General features: G+C 51.8%; 2 protein-coding genes and 1 long non-coding RNA gene across 4 annotated transcripts in view; 2 read left to right on the forward strand and 1 right to left on the reverse strand.

Annotated features, from left to right (window-relative positions):
• Positions 1-1,945, forward strand: part of LOC107322795 (fer-1-like protein 4) — a 30,101-nt gene extending 28,156 nt beyond the window's left edge. The window contains exons 38-41 of one of the 2 annotated variants that reach the window (XM_032448597.1): positions 161-402; positions 558-841; positions 1,081-1,181; positions 1,363-1,945. In XM_032448597.1, the coding sequence (XP_032304488.1) occupies positions 161-402; positions 558-841; positions 1,081-1,181; positions 1,363-1,543 (808 nt within the window). In that variant the 3' untranslated portion in view covers positions 1,544-1,945. The other variant, XM_032448596.1, reaches the window with a different exon arrangement.
• A 1,092-nt stretch (positions 1,946-3,037) lies between these two features.
• LOC107322824 (arf-GAP with SH3 domain, ANK repeat and PH domain-containing protein 1-like) lies at positions 3,038-24,626 on the forward strand. The gene is made up of 26 exons (XM_015881324.2): positions 3,038-3,182; positions 4,925-4,997; positions 5,226-5,371; positions 6,348-6,422; positions 7,449-7,498; positions 7,613-7,742; positions 8,193-8,278; positions 9,142-9,217; positions 10,390-10,476; positions 10,583-10,683; positions 11,776-11,845; positions 12,407-12,494; positions 12,870-12,918; positions 13,222-13,385; positions 13,521-13,654; positions 14,237-14,328; positions 15,918-16,095; positions 16,662-16,747; positions 17,015-17,130; positions 18,030-18,097; positions 18,527-18,634; positions 18,767-18,971; positions 19,547-19,717; positions 19,970-20,115; positions 20,574-20,696; positions 22,376-24,626. The coding sequence occupies exons 1-26, from the start codon at positions 3,057-3,059 to the stop codon at positions 22,448-22,450; spliced, it is 2,823 nt and encodes a 940-aa protein (XP_015736810.1). The 5' UTR covers positions 3,038-3,056; the 3' UTR covers positions 22,451-24,626.
• Positions 11,570-26,758, reverse strand: part of LOC116654294 — a 17,871-nt gene continuing 2,682 nt past the window's right edge. The window contains exon 3 of the long non-coding RNA XR_004309434.1: positions 11,570-12,484. This is a non-coding gene — a long non-coding RNA (uncharacterized LOC116654294). The remainder of the gene's footprint in view (positions 12,485-26,758) is intronic.

Consider the following 26,758-nt stretch of genomic DNA (forward strand, 5'->3'; position numbering starts at 1 on the left):
CCCCTACCCTGACTTCTGACCCCACAGATAGCGGTCACTTGGTCCAATTTGTTTCTTTGACCCTTTCCTGCTGCCCCACAGGGTTCAAATCCTCCATCCTTCTGCTTTGTCTTTGGGGCAGGGTGACAAGGGGTATGAGATAACTGAGCTTCTCCTGCAGCTGGATAAAGGGGCTCGAACACGACAAGCAGGAGACAGATGTTCACTTTAACTCCTTGACTGGGGAGGGCAATTTCAACTGGAGGTTCATCTTCCGCTTCAACTATCTCCCGACTGAGAAGGAGATCACCTACAAGAAGAAGGACTCTGTCTTCTCTGTGGAGGAATCAGAATTTCGGGAACCAGCTGTTCTGGTCCTCCAAGTCTGGGATTATGATAGGATTTCAGCTAATGATTTTCTAGGTAAGGCATGGTCTGCTGCGAGTGGGGTAGCCTGACCCTGTTAGATCACTGCAGCAGATGGAATGGGCTGGTGCTGGTGGGAGCATGGCTGAGACACCAGCTGGAGCATGGGGCTCCCCCTGGGGTTTCATCGTGAGCTATCCCTGTGCCTGCAGGCTCCATTGAGCTGAAGCTGCATGACATGGTGCGGGCAGCCAAGAGCTCAGAGCAATGCACCATCAAGATGGCAAAGGAGAATGCTGCACCTCGCTTCTCCATCTTCCGCAACAAGCGCATGAGGGGCTGGTGGCCCTTCATCAAACTCAAAGATCAAGCAGACGAGGAGAGAGAGGAGGGGGAGGCCAAACAGAAGAAGAAGAAAAAGAAGAAGTGGAGCAGCTCAGTTAAACCAGAAGACGTTGAGTTCACAGACCCCAGTGGGAACAAGTACCTCCTGACGGTAAGGCAGGGCACTGGTGGGAGTGAGTGGAGAGCCAGTGATGCAACTTTGCTGGGACATGGCTGCCTGTACTGCATACACATAACCTGCAGAGGCAGCAATGACCCATCTGCACAGATCTTTGTGCAGGGCTCAAGTGGATCTGGGAGAAAAATACCCAGTCCTGGCAAGGTACATGGCTAGCACCTGCTTTGTGAAGCAGCACATGTAGCTGTGACTCTGTTATGTTCCCACTCCAGGGTAAAGTAGAGGCAGAGTTCCAGCTGCTGACCATGGAGGAGGCTGAGAAGAATCCTGTTGGTTTGGGCCGAAAAGAGCCTGAGCCCCTGGAAAAGCCTAAGTGAGTATCTGTATTCATCACCTTCACAGCCTGGTAGCTCTCTTTTTGGTGGCTTTTCATGTGGGAAGAGGGAGAACCCACTTCTCAGGGAGTTTAGAGCAATTGCGGAGCAAGGTGGGGGTGTCTGCAGGACTCCTGCTGCCAGGAAAGGGCAGTTTCATTTCACTTCTTCATGTTCCAGCCGGCCGAAAACTTCTTTCAACTGGTTTGTGAACCCCATGAAGACCTTTGTGTTCTTCATCTGGAAGCGGTACAAGAAGTACATCATTGTGCTGTTTGTGGTTGCACTTCTGACGGTCTTCCTGGTTCTGCTGATCTATACTATGCCTGGATACATTAGTGAGAAGATCATCAATGGATAAATGCTCTCCAGAGCAGAACTACACAAAAACAGCGGTGATTATTGCAATAACTGAGTCCAGGCCAGGATGTTTAAGGAAACCCTGCAAGTGCACAGGCAATCCGGAGAGTGAGAGGCCAGGCTCTCTTTGGGGAGAGCCTGGTAAGTACCTATGAGATGCCAAGGAATCAAGTAACCAACCTACTAAATTGGAACAGGCTGCCCAGGAAAGTGGTAGAGTCACCAACCATTCAGGTTTTCAAGAAGGGTATAGATGTGGCTCTGAGGGATGTGGTTTAGTGGGCATGGTGGGGATGGGCTGGGGGTGGACTAGGTGATCTTCATGGTCTTTTCCAGCCTTAATGATTCTGTGATTCTAAATAAAGCAAACTCATTTCAGGACAGTCATAGCTTTGGGAAAAAGTAGTTCTTTGTTAACTGGGGTGGGATGGTGGGAAAGGATCACAACTGCAGACATGGTAGCAGGAGCCAGCTCTTGCCATTGAGAGGTGTTCTGGAAGGGATGGGGACTGAGGGCTGTCTGTGCCCTAGCTTGACAGTACCTGGCACTTCCCAGGTCTCCTCCTGCCTGAAGAATTCAGAGCACATTTTGTGGGAGAGGGCAAGTGTTGTGCTGGGACCCAGTGGGGGTGAGACCGGGATGATCCCTGGCTTCCCAGGGTCCTGCTGCAGCTGGAGGGTGGAGGAGAGGAGGAGGGTGATAGAGCCAAGGTAACCATGTGCTTTCTGATGCTCCAAGAGCATGGGAGCAGTGGGGGCAGCTCTGGACATGGCAGCACTCCCTGGGATGCAGGCTTCACAAGCTACTTAATTGCATTTCTTGCCATGTGCAGGGCTGGATAACAGGTTTGCTTCAAACTCAATTAGAAAAGACAGTTAGCAAAGAGAGCAGCCTCTTCCCACCCCTGTGGACCCCTGGAAGCAAGCAGACTGCAAGGGGCCCAGCTCACACCTCACCACTGCTCCTCGTGCAGCCTCAGCTCACTCTCAGCAGGGACTGTTGAGCAGGGCACTGCCATCATAGGTGGCACCTGATGCACCCCAGCATGCAAAGTGCACCCCAGCACACCCTGTGTGACATCAGTGCCTGCTGCACCCAGCACACATGGTGCACACCAGCGTGCCCCAGCAGTTACCAGTGCATCTGATGCACCCTGGCAGTGCCCAGGCCACCCAGTGCACCATGCACTCCACATGCACACCCCCAGGCAGCTCCTTGGCTCTTGCAGCCACTTCAGCTGAACTTTCCCTGCCTGCCTGGGCTGAGGCTCCCCGTAACTCAGAAGGAAGCATCTGCCTCAACCTTCCTAAAAGTGCTTTGGCTCAGGATAGCAGGATTTGCAGCTGTACCTCTCTGTGCATTCATGCAATGGCTGCACTGCCTGTCTGCATGGTGGGTGTGCAACGCAAGGTGCTCCCACTGGCAGCAGGGTGCCCCACCCCCCGCCCTGTCCTCCAACCCAGCCCCAAAGCGCCTGCAGTTCCCCTTTCTGGCTCTGTCCCTTCCCAGCACCATGGCAGCGCCCATCTCGGTGCGTGACTTTGTGCTGCAGGTGCAGGAGGACCTCAGCTCGCCCACCACCTCCACATTCACCAGCCACATGGGCCACTGCAAGGCCACCACCGGCAGCGTGGAGGAGGTGAGTGGGGTATGGGGCCGGGGGCTGGCACCCTGAGGGACCCGGGGCAGCCATATGCCTGACAGCCCTATGGGATCTACACTCACATGGGTGTCACTGTGGTGTTTCCTATTGTGTGAGCAACTCTGGGTGCTGGTGTGTGGTGCAAAGTGCCCAAAGCAAAGGTTCATGTGTGGTGAGTGGGTATGGGTATTGGCAGGAGGGGACAAACATGATGTGCGAGGTGGGGGAGGGCTGCATCTCATACGTGGTTCACAGTGAAAGAGGATGCTTTGGCCCATCAAACATCACTGTAAAAGCCAAACAGAGCTAAGAGCAGTGCTTGGCCTGGTGGGAGGGTTACCTTGCTTGCCCAGAGTTGAATTGTGTGATATGCCAATGTGGGAACTTTGGCAGCCGAACAAATGAACAGATCAGAAAGTCCATAAAGAAGGGGTCAGAGCCAACTACTGAGTGCAATACCCAACACAAAGCCCCTGGGGCCAAAAGCAGCTGCTTCCTGATCCTGACACACAATAGCAGGTGCAGTGCAGGAGGGGAAGGAGTGCTGGGAAGCCCATGGAGTGGCTCTTATGACTTTGAAGTTCCAGCATACATGGGGATGGTGCCCTGGGCTTTGCCAGGGTCTGTCTGTGGGCTGTGACTGCTGCATTGCCCCAAGCCACCCCAGCACCTGGGGTCTGCCATCTCAGCCCAAAGGCTGAGCAACCCTTCTGTTCCCATCATCTGTGGTGATCACTGAGGCTTTTCTATCAGCATTCTGCAGGACGGAATGCACTTAGGAGCCCCGGGCATGGGGCAATTTCCTTGTGTTGCTTAATTTGTAACTGTTACTCCATTATATCTACCAAAAGCAAAACTCAAAACTTCAGCCCTTTAAAACAGGGCTACTTACATCAGGAAGCTGTGGTTAGAGAGAAAAATGTATGCTGCAAAATATGTTCCTTTCTGCAGAGCCCTTGTTGTGGGGCTCGTGACACAGAGTGAACAGAAATGGCAGGGCATGGCTCTCACTGCAGGTTGACAGCAAGCAGGATCTGCAGTAACAGGGTGAGTGCTGGCATGAGGTGGGCTGCAGTGGGACCTTATCTCCTCTTTGGCAGTGCAGCCCTGGAGTGCAATGGGATCTTCCAATGAGTGGAAAGCCAATAAATAGTGCTGAAACGCTTCTATTGCTGCTAGCACTCCTCAAGGTCAGACCTGGGACCAGCACTGCTCCATCCATCCCTCATGGAGCCCTGTACCCAAGCTGAAAAAAAAGGATCACGTCCCCATCTCATGCTGCAGCTGCTCCTCCAAAGCTTCCACTTTAATGCACTCTGGGTACCTGAATGTTTATGGTGAAGACCCTCAGATGCCACAGTCCTGGCTGTGTTGACCATCCTGGCTGTGCTGACCCATGCAGAACCTGACAAACACCCTCCTCTGCTGCAGGGGTTCAGCTGCATGCCTTGGCTGATGTGGTGCACAACAAGGACAAGGCCAGCAGTAGTACCAGCCCCACCCTGCTGCTGAACAGCCCTTCTTCTAAAATACTTTCCATTTCTCTCCTAGTGTTTGGTCACTTCCTCCAGAACGCCATCAGGAAGGCTTGCTGTTATTTAAGATACTCACAGACTTCTGCCTTTTAGACCATCACCTACCTGATAGCAGAACAGTCTGGCTTGGGAATGTTGAGGCTCTGCAGGTTACAAAAATGTGCCTGAGGATGCTGTCAGTGATCATAACCTCTGCATTTCTAGGCCCTGGATGCAGACCGAACTGTACTGCAGAAGATGAGGAAAGCTGCCAAGGCAGAACATGGCTGTGGACAAGGTCAGGGCAGGATGGTGCCTGGGGTGTGAGAGGCAGCAATGAAAGGTCCAGGGGAATCCTTTCTAATGTTGGGTTGATTGCAGCAGGGAATCTGTGTCCTCAGAGTTCTTATTAGTGGGGTGGGGGGATGTGCAGTGGTCTCTGGTGCTAGAACAGAGCTGGGCTCCTGGCAGTGAGTTCATCCTGGCTGTACCCTTGCACTCTCTGAAGACCACCCATGTTCCCCAGACCTCATTAGCCACCTCACAGCCCACATTGCTGCCCAGGAGTTGTTCTCAGCCAACTACCAGCTGGAGGGAGAGGAGCAGCTGGCCAACGCCTTCAGCACCTTCGCTGCCTTCTCCCAGGAGCTGCTGATCGCCATCAGGAGCCTGGTAAGCAGCCCTGTCCCCTGCATGTCCCCTGCAGGGCCCTGGGTCACAGTGGGATATTGTTGGGTGGTCCCCCAGAACTAGGCTTTAGTGCACAGCCTGGAGGGCCAAGATCATCCCTTTCCTGGACCAAGGCAGGAGCAGAGGCAGAAGCAGTGATGCAGATTGCTTGAGGCTGGTGATGATGGCCATGTCAGACTTGGGGTCTGCAGCATGAGGAGGATGGATGCCACCATCCCTTGCACATGGTGCCAGCAGGGAAATGGGTGATCCTGGGGCTCCTGCCCTGGCCCCTGAGCCAGGTTGTAGTGATAGCAGAGCCAAGGAGCCATCTCTGCAACACTCTCCAGAGGCTCATTATAAGTCGGGGTACCTCTCACACTCCACAGAAACATCTGCAAGACTTTTCAGGAGACACAAAACTCTGCTGTGGGTACATTTGCCTAAATCTGGCCCTTCCCTTGTGCTGAAATGACACAGTTGGGATTAGGAAGGATCTGGAAGAGCCTTGGGGCTCACAGAAGATCTGTCTGGAAGGGCACTGCCAGTGTCCTGCATGTAGCCACACATGCCCTACCACTGGCTCAGGCTGGTTGTGGCTTTTTCCAGCTTGCTAACCTCCAAGGCTGGAGACTTAGAAAACAGATGCCTGTTTTCTGAGTGCTTCCTTATGTGTGTTCATGAGCAGCTGCTGAAGCACAGTGGGCCTGATGACACCTTTTGGTGGCCTGGGTGTAGTTATCAGCAAGAAGACAGAGCTCTGCTGCAAACAGTTCTCCATTCCCAGTAATTTTTTCCTGCCCTCCATTTCCCCATTCCTTGCTCAGCATTAGCAAAAGCTGCTCTTCCTCATGCAGGGCTGGAAGTGGAACATTTCAAGGCACAGAGCTGGGGGATGCACCCAATTTCCAGAAGCTCTCATGCTATCCTGACCGCTGTGGCCAGTGCCAGCTGCTTGATTTCTCTCTTTCCTTTCCAGTTGCAGAGTTTGGACCACAATATTAATTTTTCCCTGGAGTCCTTAATAAAGGGAGACATGAAAGAGCTCAAAGGGGTAAGCAAAGCTGACAGAGCTGGGGATGAACATGGGGCAGCAAAGTGCTTCTTTTAAAGCAGTTCTTCTTTTAGAGTTTTACACTTTTCTGTAATAGTATTTTTCCTGCGTTTAGGCAGCCCATTGGCCACTGGTGTTCAATAGGAACTTGAATATGGAAAAAGAGAAAAAAATCTGGAACTTCTAGCACGTAGTGAGGTGGTGAAAGAATATAAAATGTGAGGGAAATGTATCTGCATTTTGTGTTAAGGGCAACGTCAAGAAGATTGGGAACTCAGTTAAAGAGAGGGAAAAAACAGCTGCCGGCAATGAGCTGTGATTAAGCAGAATGCATTTTTAATGGGGTCCAACAGTGATCGCAGCCTGACCTGAATCTGTTCAACATCTTCATGAGAATGAAGATAAATGCAAGATCTGTCCTGACAAGGTTCTGCCTTGATGCAATAAAGAAATTTTACTGCAAGGGCCAGAGAAGCACTGGGACAGGGACCCAGAGAGGCCATTGGATTTCTGACCATGGGAGTTTCAGACATCTGCCTGGACAAAGCCTGGTCCTAGTTCAGCCCTGCCCCTGGCTGGAGCAGGAAGTTGGGCTGGAGACCTCCAGAAACCCCTTCGAACCAGATTTACCCTGTCTTTCTGTGAGACAGAGTTCTGCAGAGCAGTAAGCAGTGAGAATGGAGCAGAACATCAGTGTTATGTGCAAACGATTTTGATGGTCAAATGTAGGTGTATATAGTAAGATCATGGGGAGAAGATAAAGCCTCCAAAGTCATATGGGAAAAAAAATAATGGCCTTGTAGAAGTAGAAACAGTTCTCTATTACATTAGTACCAAAGGACAGCGATGTTGTGGGGTTGTGATGGCCTTACTGGTTGGACTGGAGGATCTTGCAGGTCTTTTCCAAACTTGGTGACTCTGTGATTCTACAATTTGAGGGTGACCTTGTTGGAAAGTGGTATGATGAGGCTGAGGTAGGATCTGTCCTGGTTGTAACCATCAGTCACTGCCTTTGGTTCTTCCTAGGAATTCAAGAAGCCCCTTGAGAAGGCCTACAAAGACTATGAGAGCAAACTGTAAGTTTCCTGGCTCCCTCACCCTAAGACCCAAGCCTGTGGGCTCGTTTCTGGCTGCCTCCAGCAGACAGCAGTCAGTAGGAGCCTTTCAGGTGTCTGTTCTCTCTCCTTGAGCACAAAGATAGAGAAGGAGAAGCGTGAGCTGGCAAAGCAGCATGGCATGGTGCGGGGTGAGGTGAGTGGGGGGGAGATCGCCGAGGAGTTGGAGAAGGAGCGCAGGACCTTCCAGTTAAACATGTGTGAGGTAAGGACGGGGACAGTGCAAGTGGGATCAACTGGGTCATGGTGTGGGCCCCACAGATCTACCCAGCTCCTTCCTGTCCCAGTCCTTTGAGGTCTGCCCGGCTGGAGAGCTGCCTGCATCGCAGTAGACCCAAGCCAACTTGGGATAGGAGCTGATCAAGGAGTTCAGATGAAGAACGGTACTTTACAGCACAGATACAGCTGCACCCATTCTGAGCCCACCATTCCATTTGCCAAACCAAAGTGCTGGCACTCATGGGCTCTGCCTGCCACCAGCTTCTCACCCCAGAATAGCCACATGAGCTGCTCGCATTATAGCATGAACAACAGGAAGAACCACAACACACTGCTCTTCACAGTTAATGGGAGAGAGGACAACATGAAAGAAAACGTGCTTAAATGACATTTTTCCCTAAGCTACACTTTCATCTCCTGTGTCTTCTCCCTTCAGTATCTAATCAAAGTGAATGAAATCAAAACCAAGAAAGGAATCGACTTGCTGCAAAACCACATCAAGCACTGCAACTCACAGTTCAAGTAAGATGACTGGCAGCTTGCCTTCACTGCCCTTCACAAGTGCTGTTTTAGTGGCAGTCTGGGAGGTGGTTTAATTTGCAGGACCTAGAGATCTTGCAGCTTACTTGGCATGTACTCTAATATGACAAAAATCTTGTTCTCCTAGAGATGATGGAGCCAAGGATCTCAGTGGGGTCTGTCTTCTGGTTAAGGGTCTGGAGCACAAGTCCTGTGAGGAGCAGCTGAGGGAACTGGGATTATTTAGACTGAAGAAGGGGAGGCTCAGGGGAGACCTTATTCTTCTCTACAGCTCCCTGGGGTTGAGCTCTGCTCCCAGATAGCAGCGACAGGACAAGAAATAATGACCTTAACTTGCACCAGGCGTGGTTCAGGTTGGATATTAGGAAAACTTTATTGTCTGAAATAGTGGTGATGCATTGGCACAGGCTGCCCAGGGAGGTTTGGTGTCACCATCCCTGGAGGTGTTCAAGAAACATGGAACTGTGGCACTTAGGGACATGGTTAGTGAGCACAATGGGATGGACTGATGATTAGACTTGACCTTAAAGGTCTTTTTCAACATTAATCATTCTCTGATTCTCTCTTCAGTTTAACATTCTCATTATCTCATAAGAAGATAGCAAGCAGTGGTCACTAAAATCTAGGTTATGAAGAAAACAGACTTATGAGCCCTGAACTTTTCTTAGTCTCCACTTTTTCTTACAGTTTATATCCTAAGAAATTCCTTGTTGACTATAAAACAGAAATGCTGCCTGCTGAAGGTGTTGATGAGCCAGCAGCTTAGGAGAGCCCAGTGCAGTCTTCACAGACAGCACTATGAGCAAGATTTCAGAATTTGCTCTTATATCAGATTCTGCTCTCAGTTTTTTCCAGGAATGTTTAAATGCAACAGCAAAACTTAAGAAGTTTACAGAGGAACTCATCCCGGAGCTGCAGAGTGTGAGTACTCATGTGAAGCAGGGTGTGCTGAGGGGAGCAGGGTGCAGAGCAGGGACGTATATCCCAGGGCTGCCTCTGCCTCTGCAAAAGCAGATCTGGAGACTTCTGCATCAGTTGGTCATAATTTCCTGAACCTCTAATGCACAGTGATCTTTGAGGGGAAAAGGAACCTGCCAATGGGAGTGGGAAAGTCACGGTGTAATACCCTAGGGCACAGAATGGGAAGGACAAGCATGGAGGTGGAACCAGAGGCATTAACACATTCAGTTCTCACTGCCCTACCTGCTCCTCAGGCTTTCAGGTTTCTGCTCCTGGCTTTCCCTGCCCACTGCTGCCAACTGAAGCTCTTAACACTCTTCCTTGGGGGCTTTGCCTCTCTCAGAGCTGTTCTCAGGGGCTGAGTCCTTCCACTTCTTTACTATGGGCTCTTGCAGTTATACGTTGCCTGGAGACAAAAAGATGTTTTTAAAAATGGCAAAGCCTACAGTGGCACTTCAGAACCAGCCTGACCTCTGGTGGTACCAAGTCCCATATACTCCGCAGAAGGTCTGTGTTGCTTTCTCAGCATTTTAAGACCTCAGAAGGAGCCTTTGTCCTCCTTCTCCTTATCCCTTGGAGCCTTTTGAGGGGCCTGGGGTGTGACTCAGGTTAGGTGTTAGGAAAAATTTATTCTCTGAACAGAATGGTGATGCACTGGCACAGGCTGCCCAGGGTGGTGTTAATAACAGCAAAAAGAGAGTATGTGCTGCCCTGGAGCGGGGTAACAGTGCACAGCATCTTCCTGATCCCTCATGCAAACCATCCCCACGCTCCTTCAGGGCCACACTCCTGCACTAAGAACCCCAATGGAAATCAACTTTTAAAGGCTTGGAGACCTTTAAATTACTGACAGTACCAAACTGGAGGAATAAAACCTCAAACTGCTATGACCTTCAAGCTGCTGGCTGTTTTTACACCACAGAGAGCTGCAGACAGCTGGTTTTTTTCCTCCAGAAAATACCATGGTGACTCAATGGCATGCTGCTCTGCCACCTCCCACCTCACAGCAGGGCTCTGCATCCCACGGGTCCATGGAGGTGATGAGGGCCATGGGGGGTTGGGAGGACTCAGCTTTCTAGGGTGGGCATGCAGCAGTCTCCTCCTCCCCACGGTGAGCTCTGTGTGCCCTGCAGCTGAAGATCAGGCAGGACGAGGAGAAGAAGCAGCTGTGTGCCGTTCGGGATCAGCTGAAGGCTACATTGCAGCTGGAGCAGAGAGAGGTAAGGGCAGATCCCTCTTCCCAGGGTACTGTTGGTCCATCCTGCATGAAGCAGCCCCTGTCCCAGTTGCTGTTATTGCTGGCTGCTGCTATCCTTCTCCTTGCAGGACATGGGGAGCAAGCAGGCCCGGTACAACATGCACCAGCTGCAGGGGAACAAGCAGTACGGCACAGAGAAGACAGGGACTCTCTTTAAGAAAAGCGATGGGTGAGTTGGGATTCAGCGTGTCCTTGTTAGTTGTGCTTTGGTCACTTGGGGCCAGGGCAGGCTTACCCAGCCTGATCTCCTCTCCTGGGATGGTGGCAAGGGCAGAGGAACAGGTCAAGGTGCACGTGGCATTGTGGCAGCTGCCCATGGCCTCCCATGCAGGGGGATGGGAGGGAGATGTCTGGCTGAGGGCATTCCTATCCCATGGAGATGCCCAGTGCCTTCTGAACCTCTGCAAGTGCTTTTCATGGGTGGAACAAGGACTTTAATATAGACCAGACATTGTTTTCTGTTCTGTTTCACTTCCTTTCCTTTAGCCTTGACCTTACCTTGTCTTTCCAGTTCTCTGCCCCACATGTCAGTGTTGGGCTCAGCTTCCTGTGGGAGATTTAGGGAAAGGAGCAGAAATGAGGTGTGGCTTAGAGCTAGCACTGAAGATGGCATAGTGGGCTGGAGAAAAAAGCCAGCAGGGAGCTGGGGCTCCCCTCATGCTGCTTTGGACCTCCCCTATGCCCATGCCTGGCAGACAGACTGTGAACACCTGGAAAGTGCTCTGCTGTCACTAGACAAGGGACCTTCCACCAGTGCAGGGGAGTCTGTTTGCTGGGAATTGCAGGGGTCCTGCACTGGGAGATGTGCATGCCTGGAAAGGACTGTCAGTGGTCCTAAAAAAACAGGAAGCTGGACAGAAAATCATGAACTGGAGCTTAGGAGTCTCCTTCACAACAGGCTGAAGTTCAGTTCCCCTTCCTTCTTTCCCCAACTTCTGTATGGTCTTAGAAGTGTTTGGAGCAGTTTGAAGGTGATGGTCTTGGTTGTTTGCTGGGACTCCTGCAAAGGTCTGCGTGCTCTCCTACCAGGACCTGTGCCCCAAGCAATGCTTTGTGCCTGCGTAGCCTCTGCAGAAGCTGTGCTGCCTGTCTTTGCAAGCCCATCCTTGTGCCATTCAATGGGACTGTCTTGTTCCCATCAGGCCAAGAGTGACAGACTCTGGCAGCAGGGCCAGCATGTCACCTTGCTCAGCGCTTGTGCTCACTGGCATTGCTGCATGGATGGTCTGCTCCTCTTGCATCACTCTCTGCTCACTTCCAGGTTGAGAAAAGTCTGGCAAAAGAGGAAATGCACCATCAGCAATGGCTACCTGACCGTCTCTCACAGCATGGTAGGAACTGCTTCTTCCACCCCATGCTACCTCTGCCTGGGATCTGCTGCCCTCCCCTGTTGACCCCCAGCTGCCCACCGTGCTGGCAACTTCTGGGACCCAGCAGAGCCCTCATGCCTAGTACTTGCACTGCTGCGCTGCCCCACTGAGCCTGAAGTCCTTGCAATCCAAGAGACAACCATGGGAGGCACCCCCACACCTGTGTACGTGGAAGGAACTGAACCTGGGAACCAGGGACCCCAGCATGGGATGGCTGTTGCAAAAGAAGTCCATGTAGCTATTTCTTGCATTGCTCCCAAAAGCAGAGCTAAGGATGAAGTGCTGGGGCTGAGGCAGCTCCATGGCTCTGAAGCAAGGTGATGATTATCACTGCTGGGCTATCACCCTTTCACAGAATTAGGAGTTGGAGGGGACCTTAAAAGGTCATCTGGTCCAATTCCCCTGCAATGAACAGGGACACCTACAGCTCCATCAGGGTGCTCAGAGCCCCGTCCAGCCTGACCTTGGCAGTCTCAGTGCTTTGATGCCATGAGTACTGAGCCTTCCTTGTTCTTCTCATAGCCCAACCGCCCACCAGCTAAGCTGAACCTGCTCACCTGCCAGGTGCGGCCCCACGCAGAGGAGAAGAAATGCTTCGACCTGGTTTCACGTAAGTGCTGCCACTTCCCCATTGCTCCTCTGGAAAGTGCCCAGAGTTGCTTTGGTGCTTTGGGTTCAAAAAGTGAACTTTGCTAAGGAGGAGGTAAAGCTCGGCAGCTTTGTGTTGGACTGGAAAGTGATGCTGTGGGGTAGCTCTGCTCTAAAGCAGTGGTGCACACGCAGAGCATGAGATGGGCACCACTGCAGTATGGGCACGTACTTGCTATGTAGTAGCTTAGCCAAAAGCAGCATCCTTCTGCCCCAAGCCGGGAGCAGGACACTTTGCCAGGGGAGCAGTGAGGAGGGGCTGGGTGGAAGGAGGGGGCTGTCATCCCGCTGAGCCCAGCAGGTGGTGCTCAGGGGAGCATGGCCGTGTCTGTTTCAGACAACCGCACGTACCGCTTCCTGGCAGAGGACGAGCAGGAATGTTTCGTGTAAGTACTGCAAGCTTGGGGCAGCTTGGTGGGAGTCAAAAACCATCCCTTTAGCTTCTGAGGAGGAGCTAACTCGTCGGCTAATTACGCAGCTCGTTGCTGCCCTTGTTTGATGCCCTTTCCATCCCTGCTGTGTTGTGATTGCTTTAGGGGCTGAGCGAGTCACAGGGACCCATGGAGGCTCCTGGTACCCGTTTTTCTGCTGGCATCCTGCGCAGGAGCCTTGTGCTGGGGGGAGGGGGTCCGTGGGAATCCAGCCTCTCCCCTTTGGGCCCTCTCCTAAGCCACTTCCTGCCCATGCAGATGGGTGTCTGTCCTCAGCAACAGCAAAGAGGAGGCACTGAACTTGGCCTTCAGCAAGGCACGGGGCGGAGTGGAGAGCAGCAGGGAGGAGCTGACCCGGGCCATAGTTGAGGAGGTCAGAAACATGCCTGGGAACAGGGAGTGCTGTGACTGCTTGGCCCCAGGTGAGAGACAGCTGCTTGCCTCCCCTTCCTGCTCCAGCAGCTCTCTGCTGTGTGTCCTGCTGTACTGCTTGTGCTCTGTGTGGTGGAGAGGAAAGGTGGGAGATGGACGTGAACCCAGCAGTGTATTCTCTGCAGATCCCACCTGGCTCTCCATTAACCATGGCATCCTGATCTGCATTGAGTGCTCTGGGATTCACAGAGAGATGGGTGTGCACATCTCCCGCATTCAGTCACTGTCTTTGGACAAGCTGGCAACCTCCGAATTGCTGGTAGGATGCTGCTGCTGTGCTCTGTCCACACACCTCCTTCTTTTTTGCTCTGGCCTTTCTGAAACCAAGTTAGTTCAGTGAGATTATCTCCTCCTGAATAAAGCTGTAATTCATGGAGCTTCATGGTTATGCTGTCCTCAAGGAGATGAGGATGTCCCTTTGCTGTTCCTGGGTCTCTCATCTCTTCCAGCTTTGTCCCCTGGTGCAGGAGAGCTGCAGGGCAGGACCAAGCCCAAATCGGGGTTGAGCAGAGTATGGGTTGGACAGGGGGTTGGTGGATTTCCATGGCACTGTTTTAGTGTGTTCATGAATGAGAAAGGTTTGGTCAATCCATGATGGGAGCTGCTGGTATCTGGACAGGGGATGGGAGCACTCACAGGGACACTGCTCACCCAGCCCCAAATCCAGGGCTCAGCTCTATGGCTGTACTGCTGTAAGTGGGATATCTCAGCAGCAGCAACCAGTGCAGAGCCTCTGGCCCATTGACATCTCTCCATACCTGGCCAGCACCTCAGCCCCGAGCTTTCTCTCCTGCCATGCAGCTACGTGTCCCGCATCACCTCTAGCTTGACTGTTTTGCAGCTGGCGAGGAACATTGGCAACGCTGGTTTCAATGGCATCATGGAAGCCAGTATTTCCAGCTTCTCCTTGAAGCCTGTGGCACACAGTGACATGTGAGTTGCTCTGATGGAGTCAGTCTTTGTGGGCACGCTCTGTGGTCCTGCTTGCTTCCACAGTGGCCAGGCATGTGGCACTGCCCAATCTCCTCCCCGGGCTGCAACTCCTCTTTGGAATCAGTTTCATCAAGCTCAACAGGACAGATTTAAAGGAGACTGGAGATGTGAGGAAGAGCCAGCAGGACAAGGGTCAGGATCAAGGAAACAGGGCTTGGAAGGGAAAGGCAAGAAGGGAAAACAAAAAGCTGGAGCTGCCAAGCAGGACAGCTGTAGTTGCGCACGTCAGCAGGAAGGGAGGGGTGGGGGGGGACAGAGCAGAGTCACATGTAGGTGCAGTGCTGATCACCATGCCCAATAGCTGGGACCCCAATCTGTTGCTGCATTTGCTGTAGATGGAGGCCTCAAAACCCTCTTCTGAGATATCAGATGACCTTTTTGCTAAGGTAATAGAGAGTTAACAAGAATTGGCTGTCCTCCTGTCTCTGGGTGGTTAGAAGAAGGATATCTGGCTTGAAGGGACCTGGTGAGGAAGGAGGGGAAGGCACATCATTCCTCCTGGGCCTTTTGCACCATGGCTGCAGAAGCAGTAGGAGCTAGAAAGCAGCAAGAACAGACCATGATTCACAACTGGGAGAGAGCAGATCTGGTAGCAGTAGGACTTCTCAGGTGACATGAGCTCTGTTGCTCATCCTCAAGTGGCCCAGCTTCTAGAAATGCATAGCGGAGAGCCCAGGTGGTGGCTGGTACCAGCAATAGCTGGGGGCTTCTCCAGGACTCAATGCTGCAAACACAAATTGGGCAGAGCACTTGTGGGAGTCCAGTAGCTGGGGCAGTCGTGGCCAAGGGGACCATCAGGGTCTGCAGAGGCACAAGCCAGGGTACATTACAGATGTGTAAGTCCCAGCTAAGGCACCTTTTAGGCACTGTGGATCTACCCTGCAGTATGCAAGCAGATAGGTAGGGGCCAGGCAGCAGAGAACAGGGAGAGCTGGAAAATGCAACTGCAGGAGCAGATCAAGGTTTCCAAGTCCACCCTTGTACTTGGCTGCTGGGAAAACTGAGACCACATGAAATAGTAATAATTCAGCTCTTTTGCAATTACCTTTGATGTTGGGAGGATTTGGTTAGCCCTGAAGCTCCTGCTGCCCACCAGATCCTCTCTCTGGCCACTGTTTCTGCTGACCTCATGCTCTGCAGCTGGAGGACTTTCTTGGCCAGCCATCTCACAGCAGCTGCTGCTGCTGATCCTTGGGTTCTCCTATCCAGTTATCATATGGTGCTTCTCCAACATCTCACTGGGGAGCTGAATCCAATACAGAACTCTTCTCTGCCTGGAGAAGAGGTGATGAAGAGTATGGAAGTGTCCAGAAGACAGGGAGACACATTGATGCTTCCCCATCCCTCTCAGCAAGGTGTTGGGGTGGGAGCTCTGCTGGAAACAAGGATGGGAAAGGTGCTACACTGTCTGGCAGGTGTGTAGGAGAGAGGAGGAAAGCAGCTGGGGCAGCTGGAGAGGAGGGGGTATCCCTGGATGCTTGTGGGGTTGCTCTGTGGCCACTAACTCTTGCTTGGCTCATCTCTGCCAGGGCCTTGCGGAAAGAATTTATCATTTCCAAGTATGTTGAGAAGAAATATGCCAAGAGAAGCACTGCTGCTCAGCACCTAAGCCTCCCAGAAGCTGTCAAGGGCAAGGACATATTTACTTTGCTCCAAGCTTACGCTGAGAACGTGGATTTGAGCAAGCCTGTGCAGGCACACCTGCAGGTATGACACATGGTGGAAGACAAGGGACTGTCATGGCAATGAGCAAAAAGCACCCTCAGCGTGGGATGTCTTGGGAAAAACAGGCAGGTGAGGGGCAGTTCTGTTTGGAGCAGAAGTTGCACACCCTGAAATGGTGAAGTCCATGAAGTTCTGCTGCTGGGCTGGGGGAAAAAATCACCTCCAGTTACTGTTTCTAAATGTAAAATGGGGATGAATGATTCTTCATGAAGCCATCATAAATACATAGGGAATGTGTCAGGTAAAGGGCAGGTGTTAAGAAAAGATCAGTGGTTAAGCCTCTGAGAAAAAGGAAGAGGCTGTGTGGAGGACAAAGCAGAAGGCGAGGAAAGCACAATTAGAAAAGCTTTCCTTGAGAAACATGGCTCCACACCTCTAAATATTTCCTAAACTCTCTCCAGCCTTGGTGGTCATGGCTCTGAAGAGAGACAAATCAAAGCGGCTCCTATTCATTTCTTAGGGATGCGTAAAAAACAGTTCCCAAAGGACATAGCTCCTCTCTCTTGGTGTCACAGTCCCATCCTGTTGCAGTTTCTGCTCTGTTACAGGAACCTGGGGAGACCATCCTCCACCTGGCAGTGCTGTTGTCTGATCGAACCTCTTTACATATTGTTGATTTTCTTGTCCAGAACAGGTGAGCTCAAGATATCTGGTCAACTTGTCATGACTAAGTCCCAGAGCAGGCATCCCAGCAAATATGCCTTGGGGTGCACTTAGGGTGACTGTCCCTAGAGCAGAGTGGCCTTGGCTACACTCATAACTGGGTTGCGATATGATGATGGTGGTGGCCACCACTTCTAAAGCCCGCTCCAGTTGAGGTGGCTAGAATGACATGGACCAGCATACGGCTGGTGCCAGCAGCTCTGCTCAGCCCGCTGACGATATCCACCTTCTGCTGCAGCGGGAGCCTGGAAAAGCAGACCATAGTGGGGAACACGCCGCTTCACTACTGCTGCTTTCACAACAAACCTGAGTGCCTCAAACTGCTGCTTAAGGCCAAAGCAAGCATCACCATCAGTGAGTGGCCAGGGAGATCCTGGAGTCTTCTCCCCATCTCTGGTGACCTTCTCCCCCCCTCTGGTCGTCTTCTCCCCCCTCTAGTCATCACTACTCTGACTTTGCTGGAGTGATCAGTAGGGCTTGCCTGCAGCTGAGGAGGTTCAGGAGAAGCAGGTTAATGATGGGAAACCTGCCCATAGAGTGACAGGCACTTAGAGCATATTTTCAAAGCCAGCTGTGCAATACTGGGGCATGGGCTGGAGGGCTGATGAAATACTGGTTCAGAGGCAGTGTGTGCTGGTGCTTTGGAGCCCAGGTCATAGGTCTGGTCATTCATCATGGCTGGGAGTGTCTTCTTCACAACACAGAAGTGAACTTCAAGGCTGAACTCCTGAGTGACATGGAAGGTCATACATGTTTTTGCCATCCAGTGTCATCAAGGGGGTGGCTGTGCTGAGCTGTTCCTCCTTGAGCACTCCTTAAGTATGCCCATTTCCTACAGGGGCAGAGAGACCCCAGTGGGACTGGATGCATGTCCTTGTAGCCACATAGGAGTTTGACCACGTTCTTCTGTCCTACCCTTATCTGGGTGTCTCATTGCTCTTGACCCCTTCTTCATCTTCCCACCATTATCAATTTTGGCCTGAGCCTTTGTTTCAGTCTGTTTAGGCTGTCCCTTTTTCATGCGTTTGTCTCTAGAAGCAGCAGGTAGATCTGATGGGATCTGTAGGATCTGTGTCCTCAGTGCCATCAGCACCCCGCTCGGACTCTCTGGGATTTATTCCTCCTGCACTGCACATCCTATTCTCTTTTCCTCTTGACTGTAGCATTTCTGCTGTGAGCCTGTAGGCTGCCCACACACAGCAATGCTCTTGGCTTCCCTGAGCAAGGTTCAAGGCTGCCATTTCCCCTCACAGCTAACCAAGCAGGAGAGATGGCCCTGGACATTGCCAGGAGGATGAGACATCACCAATGCGAAGAGCTGGTAAGACACAATGTCTTGGTTTTGGGACACATTCTGATAGTGAAAGGCACTGCCTGGTGCAGGGCCATCCAAATCCTTCAGCAGCATCACTGCTGGTGTGGGATACAGATCAGGGTGCCAGGGGGTCTGTTCTGGCCCAGCTGTCATGGGGTGCCTCAGGGATGGGTAGTTTGGAATAGGCCAGATAGGGAGACCTGAAACTGCACCAGGACACACAGGGTGAGAGCACCTCCTTGGTGAGCCCAAGTCTTGCTTTGGCCATGTCCCACTGTGTGTTTGGACTGCTTTGCAAAACTCCTGGCCTGCTGAGCTGGCAGCACCACATACAGCTTGTGGTGGTTTCCTCCATAACCAAATGGTCTGTCAGAAATGGGGCTGGTGAGGTGGGACAGGGCTGGTGGGTTCTCAGGGGGCTCCTCTATACCTCAGCTGCTGCAGGCCCAGAACAACCAGTTCAACCTGCATGTCCATGTGGAGTACGAGTGGTGGCTGGACCAGGATGACATGAATGAGAGTGACGATGAGCTGGATGAGAAGGTGAGGACTCTCCATGGGCTCAGGTCCATGCTTGCCACCATTGGCCCTTCTCCCACCACACTGAAGTGGGTGCTCCTGTGCTGTCTGATCATTCACATTGGATAGTCTAACTTACAAATATGTTCTTTCCAGCTGGGTCTTATGAAGAGGGGTTCTCCCTGTCCACAGAGCCACTACCAGCCTCCTGCCACTGCCACCAGACCAGAAGCAGCAGGGACAGTGCCCCAGGGGAGGTGGCCTGACACCTACGCCTTGCCACATGCCCACCTTCACAGCCTGGATGTGCCACCAGCCCCCTCCTACCCACCTCCTTTCCCTCCCCATCGGACAAAGTCAGGTGAGATCCTGTGTGGGGTGTTGGGGTGAGCTGCTGGAGCTGTGCAGCATAGCTGCATCAGCAGATGATGGGGTGCTGATGAGGCGTGTCTGGTGCTGTAGGGTGCCCTTCTATCTTCTCCTCGAAGAAAGAAGGCTGACTTGTTTTCCCTGCTGTGAGGATCAGCATGGCATACCATTACCCTTGATGCCCCTGTGCTGGCACTGTTAGGCTTCATTGTACTCTCCTGAGTGCTGCTGCTGCTGGGACAGGGAGGGAAGGAAAAGCCACCAGTAGAAACAGCAGCTCTGTGATTCTGATCCTTGATCAGGCTGCTCCTGCTGCCTTTGCCCAGCCTTTCCATGATGTGTCCCAGCTCTGAGAGATGGAGGTCCCCAGTTCTTCCAGTCCTGCTTTCTGGGAGACTTGCAAATTCCTGTCTGATCACCTCTCCATCTGTCACAGCTTACAGATTTCTGCAGTCAGACTTCCAAGCAGAGAAATTCTTGTCAATGCACAGTGCCAATTTTCCCCTGGAATTTTACGTCCAGGTCTGCCTGCTGCTGACCTATGATGTGTTTGTTCTCCGTGTTTAGCTCCTGAAAGAACACGTCCACTCCTGACCAGCTCATGCATCTCTGCTGAGGACACAAGAACCAGGAGGAGCCCATCCCTGCCTCTGAGCATCAAGCACAAGCGCACATCCTCAGATCCAGCTCCTTGGGTACCACTCAGTCCGGAGAAACCCATCCTTGGCCTGGCTTCAGGTAACAAACTGGGGATGGGCTACGCTGGTGGAAGAAGGGCCTGCTGGAGGTCTTCAGCTCAGCACCTGCTGAATGAGATTGGCCGTGGCTTTGTGCAGCCAAAGCAGCTTGGTGTCACCTGGGAGCTGCGCATCCCAGCTCCCACCACTGTTGGCTCTGTACTTGCTGCACGATGTTGCCCAAGAGTTGTGCTTGCTATTGTCTACGTGTGATTAAAGGAGGGAATTTGTGATGGTCCTGCTTGTGTTGTAGGTGCCCTGATGGCTGTGGACTGCCTCTATGCATCTGTCTCCAGAAAAGCAGGACAACCTGGCCCACACCAATCCCCCCAGGAGTCAGATCCCAGTTCTGGATGTGCCTCAGATGTCCCACCTCCACTTGCTCGGAGGGTCAGTTCGGTAGGTGGCCACAGGTTCAGCTCCTCTGCATTCACTGTCTTCAGTTTTGAACTGAGTTGGACCCAGCAGCACCTCCTCCCAGCCCCACTGCTGCTCCTCCCTGGCATTGACATCTTCCCACCAGATGCTGGGAATACTCTGCATGGAAATGGCAGGTCCCTCCCAGTGCACACTATGCACAGGGATGATCGCTGTTATTTACTGCTAGCCAAAAGCCCTGTCATGCTCCAGTGTCTTTTGAGAGAAACCTTACTTATGAATTCAGGCAGCTGGCAGGTCAGGCAGGGTACACTTCTGGACACCAGCAAGGGTGCAATGTCCTCTCTGGCTCATTCCCTTCTCCGTAGTCCTTTTGTTAGTGGCAGCAAAGCACTAAAGCTGTTGTATTTGTGTCTGACAAAGCTGGTAGGTGATACAAGGGATGGAGGAGGCCTGACAATGCCCTCTCCTGCTTGCAGAACACACTGCAGTTCCGCAGGGTCCGCGCTCTGTATGATTGCAGTGCTGACCGGGAAGATGAGCTGACTTTCCGTGCAGGCGAGATAATCGTGGTGTCTGAAAAGGAGGATGACAACTGGTGGGTGAGTGAATCTGTGCATAAACCGTGGCACCAGGATGCACATAGCTCCTCTCTCCATCCACCTCTTGCCCCTGTCCCACGATTGCTGCACCAGCTGTCATCTGCTCTTCTTCCATCTCTCTACCTTTCATCTTCCCTTTGGCACAACCTCTTGCTTACACCTGGCCAAGCTACTCCAATATCCTCACGTCCTGTATGGACCTCTCACCTCTCAGCAGCAGAGCCGGCACTTTCCTCTCGCACTGTTCATGGCCTGGCCATTCCCCTCACCCCATGGCAGCTTCTTGGCCCACGTCAACCAGACACCCTCTCACCTACGGGTCACATTGTCTCTCTCAAGGCAGGCTGATCCTCATCCATGGTACAAACCTCATAGGATGGGGAGAAACTTAACATATTTCTATCCCCTACTGCACACAGCAGTGGTGCACCATGTCTTGTGGCACCCTGTTGGCAAACTGTTATCTCCAAAACTGGAACTTCTTTGGAGAGCTGTGATGGCATCTGCAGCCTCAGCAGAGCCAAAGGTCAGCTTGCAGTGGTTTTCTTCAGACAACTGCAGACAGGAAATACAGATCTTTATCGCCTCCTCGTTGAGTTTCTCTATGAAATCTCTGCAACTTGTTTTCACTGCTTTTCTTATAAACATTACTTTCTTTGTAATTAGTTTTAGAAATAAGCATTTTTACATGCTGTAACTAAAGTAGGAGTTCTCAAGGGGTTCACAACCTCTGAATCTGCCCCATTTTCCCCAGTGTGCTGCAGGCTGTGGGTGGCACAAACAAGCCCTGAGTTGTGGGTCAAGACACAGCCTGGAGCCCTGCTGCTCTGATGGCAGGTGAATCATGATTACCGAAATGGAAAGTTTAAAGATGTCTTTGTTTGTTGCCAGATAACCCTCATCTAAAAATGACACCTAAATTTTAACCCAAATAAGTTCAAATTCTCCATCCAGCCATCAAATGTGTTTTTATATCGTAGAAGAGTTCTTTCTCCCAGCTGTTGATCTGGGTGATATGCAGCGGTCAAACCTCCTCTGGAGCTTCTGCTCCAAAAACTTTGTAGAAACCTCTTCTGTAACATCACTTTTCACAGTCTGTATGTTTTCTGTCTCTTCCTTGTCTTTCTGGTGTTTAGATATTGCCCATGCAGAGCACAGCTGTACCAGTGCCATGTGCAGGCACTCAATCTCTCTTCTTGCACGCTATTTTTCTGTTCATTCCTCTTTTCTTCCCACTGGCATTCTGCAGAGCACTGTGCTCAGTCTGCCAGCTGTTGCTCTGACTTGCTCCCAGCTGTGATGCTCAAGCAAGTGCTTCATCCTCCCCTGGACAAGAGCAATGCTCCTAGGGGGAGCCTCCAGCGTACAAGCCCGGTCCTTCACATTTCACTCAGGTGGTCCAGAGAGCACTTTGACATTTTGTCTTCAGCAGACCAACTCTATTTAATAGTCTGGTGCAGTGCTGCATTGCAAGGCCCTTGGGGCAGCCAGGGATCTGCAGGGATGTCCCCTCTGAGGGTTGTACATGTATGGGAATTGGCTCATGGAGCTTGGGTTCTGGGATGCGTGTCCTGGCCCCGAGGCAGGACTGTCGGATCTACCAACTGTGGCTGTAAAGGTACAGTTCCTCATTCCCTGTGCCATGCTCACCACCCCTTTTCTTCACTTTCTCCCAACAGAAAGGCTGGATTGAAGGGCAACCCCACAGGCAAGGTGCCTTCCCTGCTTCCTTCGTTCATGTGCTCAATGAATAGGAGCTGCTTTGATCTGGGAAGGAAGGAAGATCTCATCAGCTGCTTGGAATGTGAACCTTCCCATCTTCATCCTCACTCCCTGCATCACCTCTCCTCCCCTGGGCCGGTGGTGCTGGGCCTTAGGGCTGGAATTTGTGGGCAGTGCATGCTGACTGCCAGCAGATGCTCAACATAAAGAAGAGAATGGAGCAAACTTCAGTGCCCTACCCTGAGTGTGCTGCCTGTCTTGAGTGCTGCAGAGATGTGCCGCTGCCTTGCAGGGCTGTGCGGGGAGCCGTACGGGTGTGCAAAGCCCTGGAAAGGAGACTTCTCCTGAGGACAGAGCACAGTGTGAGCCTGGAAAGGCTAATGCCTTCTGAAGCCAGCAGGATGGAGTGCTTGTGCATCCCTGCTGTCTGCACTGGGTTTCACTACTGATATTCGAAAAAATCTGCTCTGTGGCAGCTCAGGGCATGGCTCCAGCGCTGCCTGGCTCTAGGAGCGACAGAGAGGTCCTCTGAGCTCACTGCCAGTAAATCCCAGTGCTTCAGCACTCTGTGTTGTGCAGGGCTGTTCTGCTTTATGTTTTTATCTCTGTTTCCTTTCCGCTTCAGCGTTCTCCCTTCAGCATCCAAACTCCTTATGGGCACCAGAGTCAAGCAGCTGACCTCCCCTCAGGTGAAATCACTCATGGTTCAGCTTACACAGCTTTTCTCCACGGCCTGGCACATTTCTCAGTCTTCCTGAGCTAAAATTCTGTCCTGGTGTCATAAGGAAACCAAGCGCTGGATGCACCAGGCTGTAGAGAGTGGAGGTTGAACCATCCCAGCATGACTTACAAAGTCAGGAGGGCAAGGCTGTGCCAGGCAGCTCCTCCCACCCTTGGTGTTATAGGTCAGGTAGGAGCTAACCTTTGTATAAGTCTTCTGTGCGTATCCTTAGATACAGCAGGAGTCTGCTTTTCCCTAGGTCAGGGTGACCATCCTTGAAGCTGTTAAGGAACTCTTAATCACTCTGCAATGACTAAACATGCCTTTGAAGATCAGAACACCTTGAGAAAAGGTACTTAAGGTAGCTGGACTGCAGGAAGGGAGATGAGCCCTGTCTTTAACTGACCAATTGTAGGCTGGGTGCTGAGTGAGGGTTGTGGTCAAGTGGTAAAAATATGCATTCAAAAGTGTCATGAAATCTTGGAGTGTGCTAGCTTTGTGGGAGACCAGCCAGTGCTTCTGCAACCTTGCAATAAATGCATGCCTCTGTGAGTGAGATTGGCTCACTGCATGGCGCTGAGGGATCCACCTTTTGGACAAGAGTATTCTGGAAACCCAATGGGATGGCCTCATCCGGATCCACGAGTTGCAGCTGGCAAGGAGTGGAGGACTGGTCAAACCCAGTGCACACCACTGGACTTTTGGCAGGGAACTCCATTGGGTTCTCATCTCTGCTTGGGTGGTGACACAGTGCTTCAATTGAGGTATTGACTTGATGGCGTCAGGGGGGATAAGAGGCTTTGGTTGTTGGTTTTGGTAGTTTTGGTTGATGACTGGCCAGCATTTGGTGTGTGGGCATCATGTAGGCACCTAACAGCAGAGTGTATGCAGCCTTGGGGATGGATTTGTTGTTGGAAATATGAGGACTCTTCCCTGTGGGAATAGAAGAAGAACTGTACAGAGCAGCAGCTGTGGAGCAAGATAAACAGCACGGGAAACAAGGATACCTCTAGAAGAAAGAATGGCTTGCAGCTCTGCTCAGATAAGTGCCTGCACAAACAGCTGAAGAGTGTTTGTGGAATGTTATGTTGACACATAGAGGTGAATGGGAAAGGAAGAAAGAGCAAACTTGTGGAGGAATATAAGTGATGTGAGGACTTGTAATACACGATTTGGATCATTCACGTCTGAGTCCATGCATCAGACACTGCAACCAACAAAACAGTGACATTCTCACACTCCAAAACTATATTAATGACATGTCAAACTGGCAGATCAAAGCTACAAATTTCAGATGTTGTGCTCTGGCAATTTACTAAAGTATTGATGCTACAGATAAAGCTCAGTTTGCATTTTTGTTAGAGTCTGTGACAACAAATACAGTGTCCCTGAAGAAATGGCTTTTTTGGCCATTAAAAGACAAAATGCAATCTTTTGATTTGCACAAAGCAGTAAAAACAACACTGGAGCGATTTTCTTTATCCTTTGACAGAGTCTCTGGGTCTTTAATGTCCCTTCCCACCCAAACCATTCCACAATAATATATTTCCACAATGTAAATGTGAAAATATCTGCCATGGTCTCCTGCTGCTCTAGATGACTGGGAATCCTCAGCGTCCATAACAAGCCCAGGGGGAGCCTGGTCCTTGCGGTGGAACAGATCTACCCAGTGGGACACGCTCCCAGTAATTCTTCCCCAGCAGCCTGGCACTCACCCACTAAGGGGTGCCACAAGCACCCACTCTATGCAGCCCTGCGTCACAGGAGGAGCAGCCCGTGGGGAGGCCCAGCCAGCAGCCTGGGGATGTGAGGTCACTATGCCCTGCCACATTGCTGCCTTGTGCCACAAGATCACAATGCCCAGCTGCGTGCTCTAGGTGTTCTGTGCCCCAATAGCAGCACTCGTTGTGGCTGTAGCAGTGGTGGTAGCAGCATGGCACGAGTACTGGGGGCCACGGCCCCCACCTGCCTTGCCGTCCTCCTACTGATAGCCATGTGTTGTCAGGAGACTTGTGCTGCTCCAGGGCGAGCAGCAGGAGCAGGTGGGTGGGCAGAGATGGGGTAAAAAATAAGCGGAAATGAGAGTGAGAAGCCCAGGTTCTGGTTCCAGTGGCTCTGTGCCTTATAGCCCTAAGGCTGCCTTCGATGGGGGCGGGGGGGTATTGGAAAAGGGGGACAGGCAGCACCACAGGAGCTGGGCAAGGGCATGAGGAAGCCCTGTGCTCCCACGGCTCTGCCGCTGGCTGGGTGGAGCATGCTCTTCATCCTGGGGGTGTCCCAGGGGAGAACGTGGAAGGTGTGTGCTGGGAAAAGCATGAGCATTTCTGCTCCAGCTGCCTGATGCTCCCCATAGAAAAATCCTGGTTCCCAACAGAGACCCCCAGCTGTAGCCCAGTGTGTTTCAGGCACCTTTTCTTTGTATGCTCTTCCACGCGGTCCCGGAGGGGTGCTGCATGTGGCCAGGAGGGAGCATTTGTAAAGCTGCCGAGTGCTAGGCTCCAGGTCACCCTGGCCCCTCTATAGCTTTGGCGATCAAGGCCTGAGTCTCCCATCCCCTTCCCTGGCCCCTTCCCTGTCACTAAGGGAGAGGAAGATCACAGCATGCAATGGGAACATCCCTCTTCTGTTCTTTCTTCTAGATGATGACATTGGTACTCCTTCCTCAGATGACTGGAAGGAGACTGCTTTTGTGCCTCAGGGGAAACTCCGAGGTAAGTTGTGAGTGTCTGTTTCCTTGGAAGTCGAAAAATTAGTGCTATAATAGCTTATTTGGGTACGTAAGGCTCTCCAAAGGTCTTTCAAGTCTCTTTGTGCTTTGAAGGTCGTACACAGATCAGTCATTAGTATTTCTTTACTTGGAGAATTGTCACATTTCAGTGGGAAGGCGGCCCTTGCCAGTCTTTGCTCCTATTCCTTTGCTGTTTGGGCCATGTCATTCCCTGACCTGCAGCCAGTCCTCACAGGTCACTGCAGGAAAAAAAACAAGGCAGACCCCAGTGCACAGCGGAAGCTCTCCTCACCTGTGTCTGATCACTCTTGTGCCTGCAGGCCCCTTTGGTGCATTTCGAAAGCAAAGTCGCGTCCCTGAGCCTGGGGTGGATGCCAGAGGTAAGTCACCAGTCTTCATCTCATGATCTTTGCTCATATTTGGTTGTGGAAGTTCAGGAGGGGTTCATCTTTTCACTGCCTGGTGATTTCTTCTCCATGAGAAGCTTGGGTAGTCACTGTTTCTTGGGTGCTGCATGCTCCCAGCATCCCGTTGACTTTGTCTCCATACATCAGAGATCTCCCCACTAAAAAAACCTTGAGGGGCCAAATGTTCTTCTATGCCTTCTCTGAAGATTGTTTTACATGGCCTGGAGAGAGTATCTGGAAAGCTGCTGAGTGCCAGCCAACTGCCCACCTGGCTTCTCTGCAGCTTTGCAACTTTTGACCCAGGTCTGAGTGCCATGTCATCACCTGAGCCCCTTCCAGTCACTGCAGGTCCCTAAGGAAGAGAGAAATTACAGCATACCATGGCACCCAAACAGCAGCACCCTGGCACATGAGTGGCAGGCCCAGCTGCCCCCAGGCATCAACACCAGGAGATGTTTCTCATCGATGCTGTGCCTATAAGCAG

Source organism: Coturnix japonica, chromosome 20, assembly GCF_001577835.2.
Source record: "Coturnix japonica isolate 7356 chromosome 20, Coturnix japonica 2.1, whole genome shotgun sequence".
Classification (NCBI taxonomy): Eukaryota; Metazoa; Chordata; class Aves; order Galliformes; family Phasianidae; genus Coturnix; species Coturnix japonica.

Excerpts from the sequence above, each read along its gene's own strand:
- LOC107322824 (XM_015881324.2), top strand. The coding sequence starts at position 3,057 with ATGGCAGCGCCCATCTCGGTGCGTGACTTTGTGCTGCAGGTGCAGGAG. Across the intron at positions 7,743-8,192 it reads TCCAGTTAAACATGTGTGAG|TATCTAATCAAAGTGAATGA; the intron begins GTAAGGACGGGG and ends TTCTCCCTTCAG. Across the intron at positions 8,279-9,141 it reads CACTGCAACTCACAGTTCAA|TTTTTTCCAGGAATGTTTAA; the intron begins GTAAGATGACTG and ends TTCTGCTCTCAG.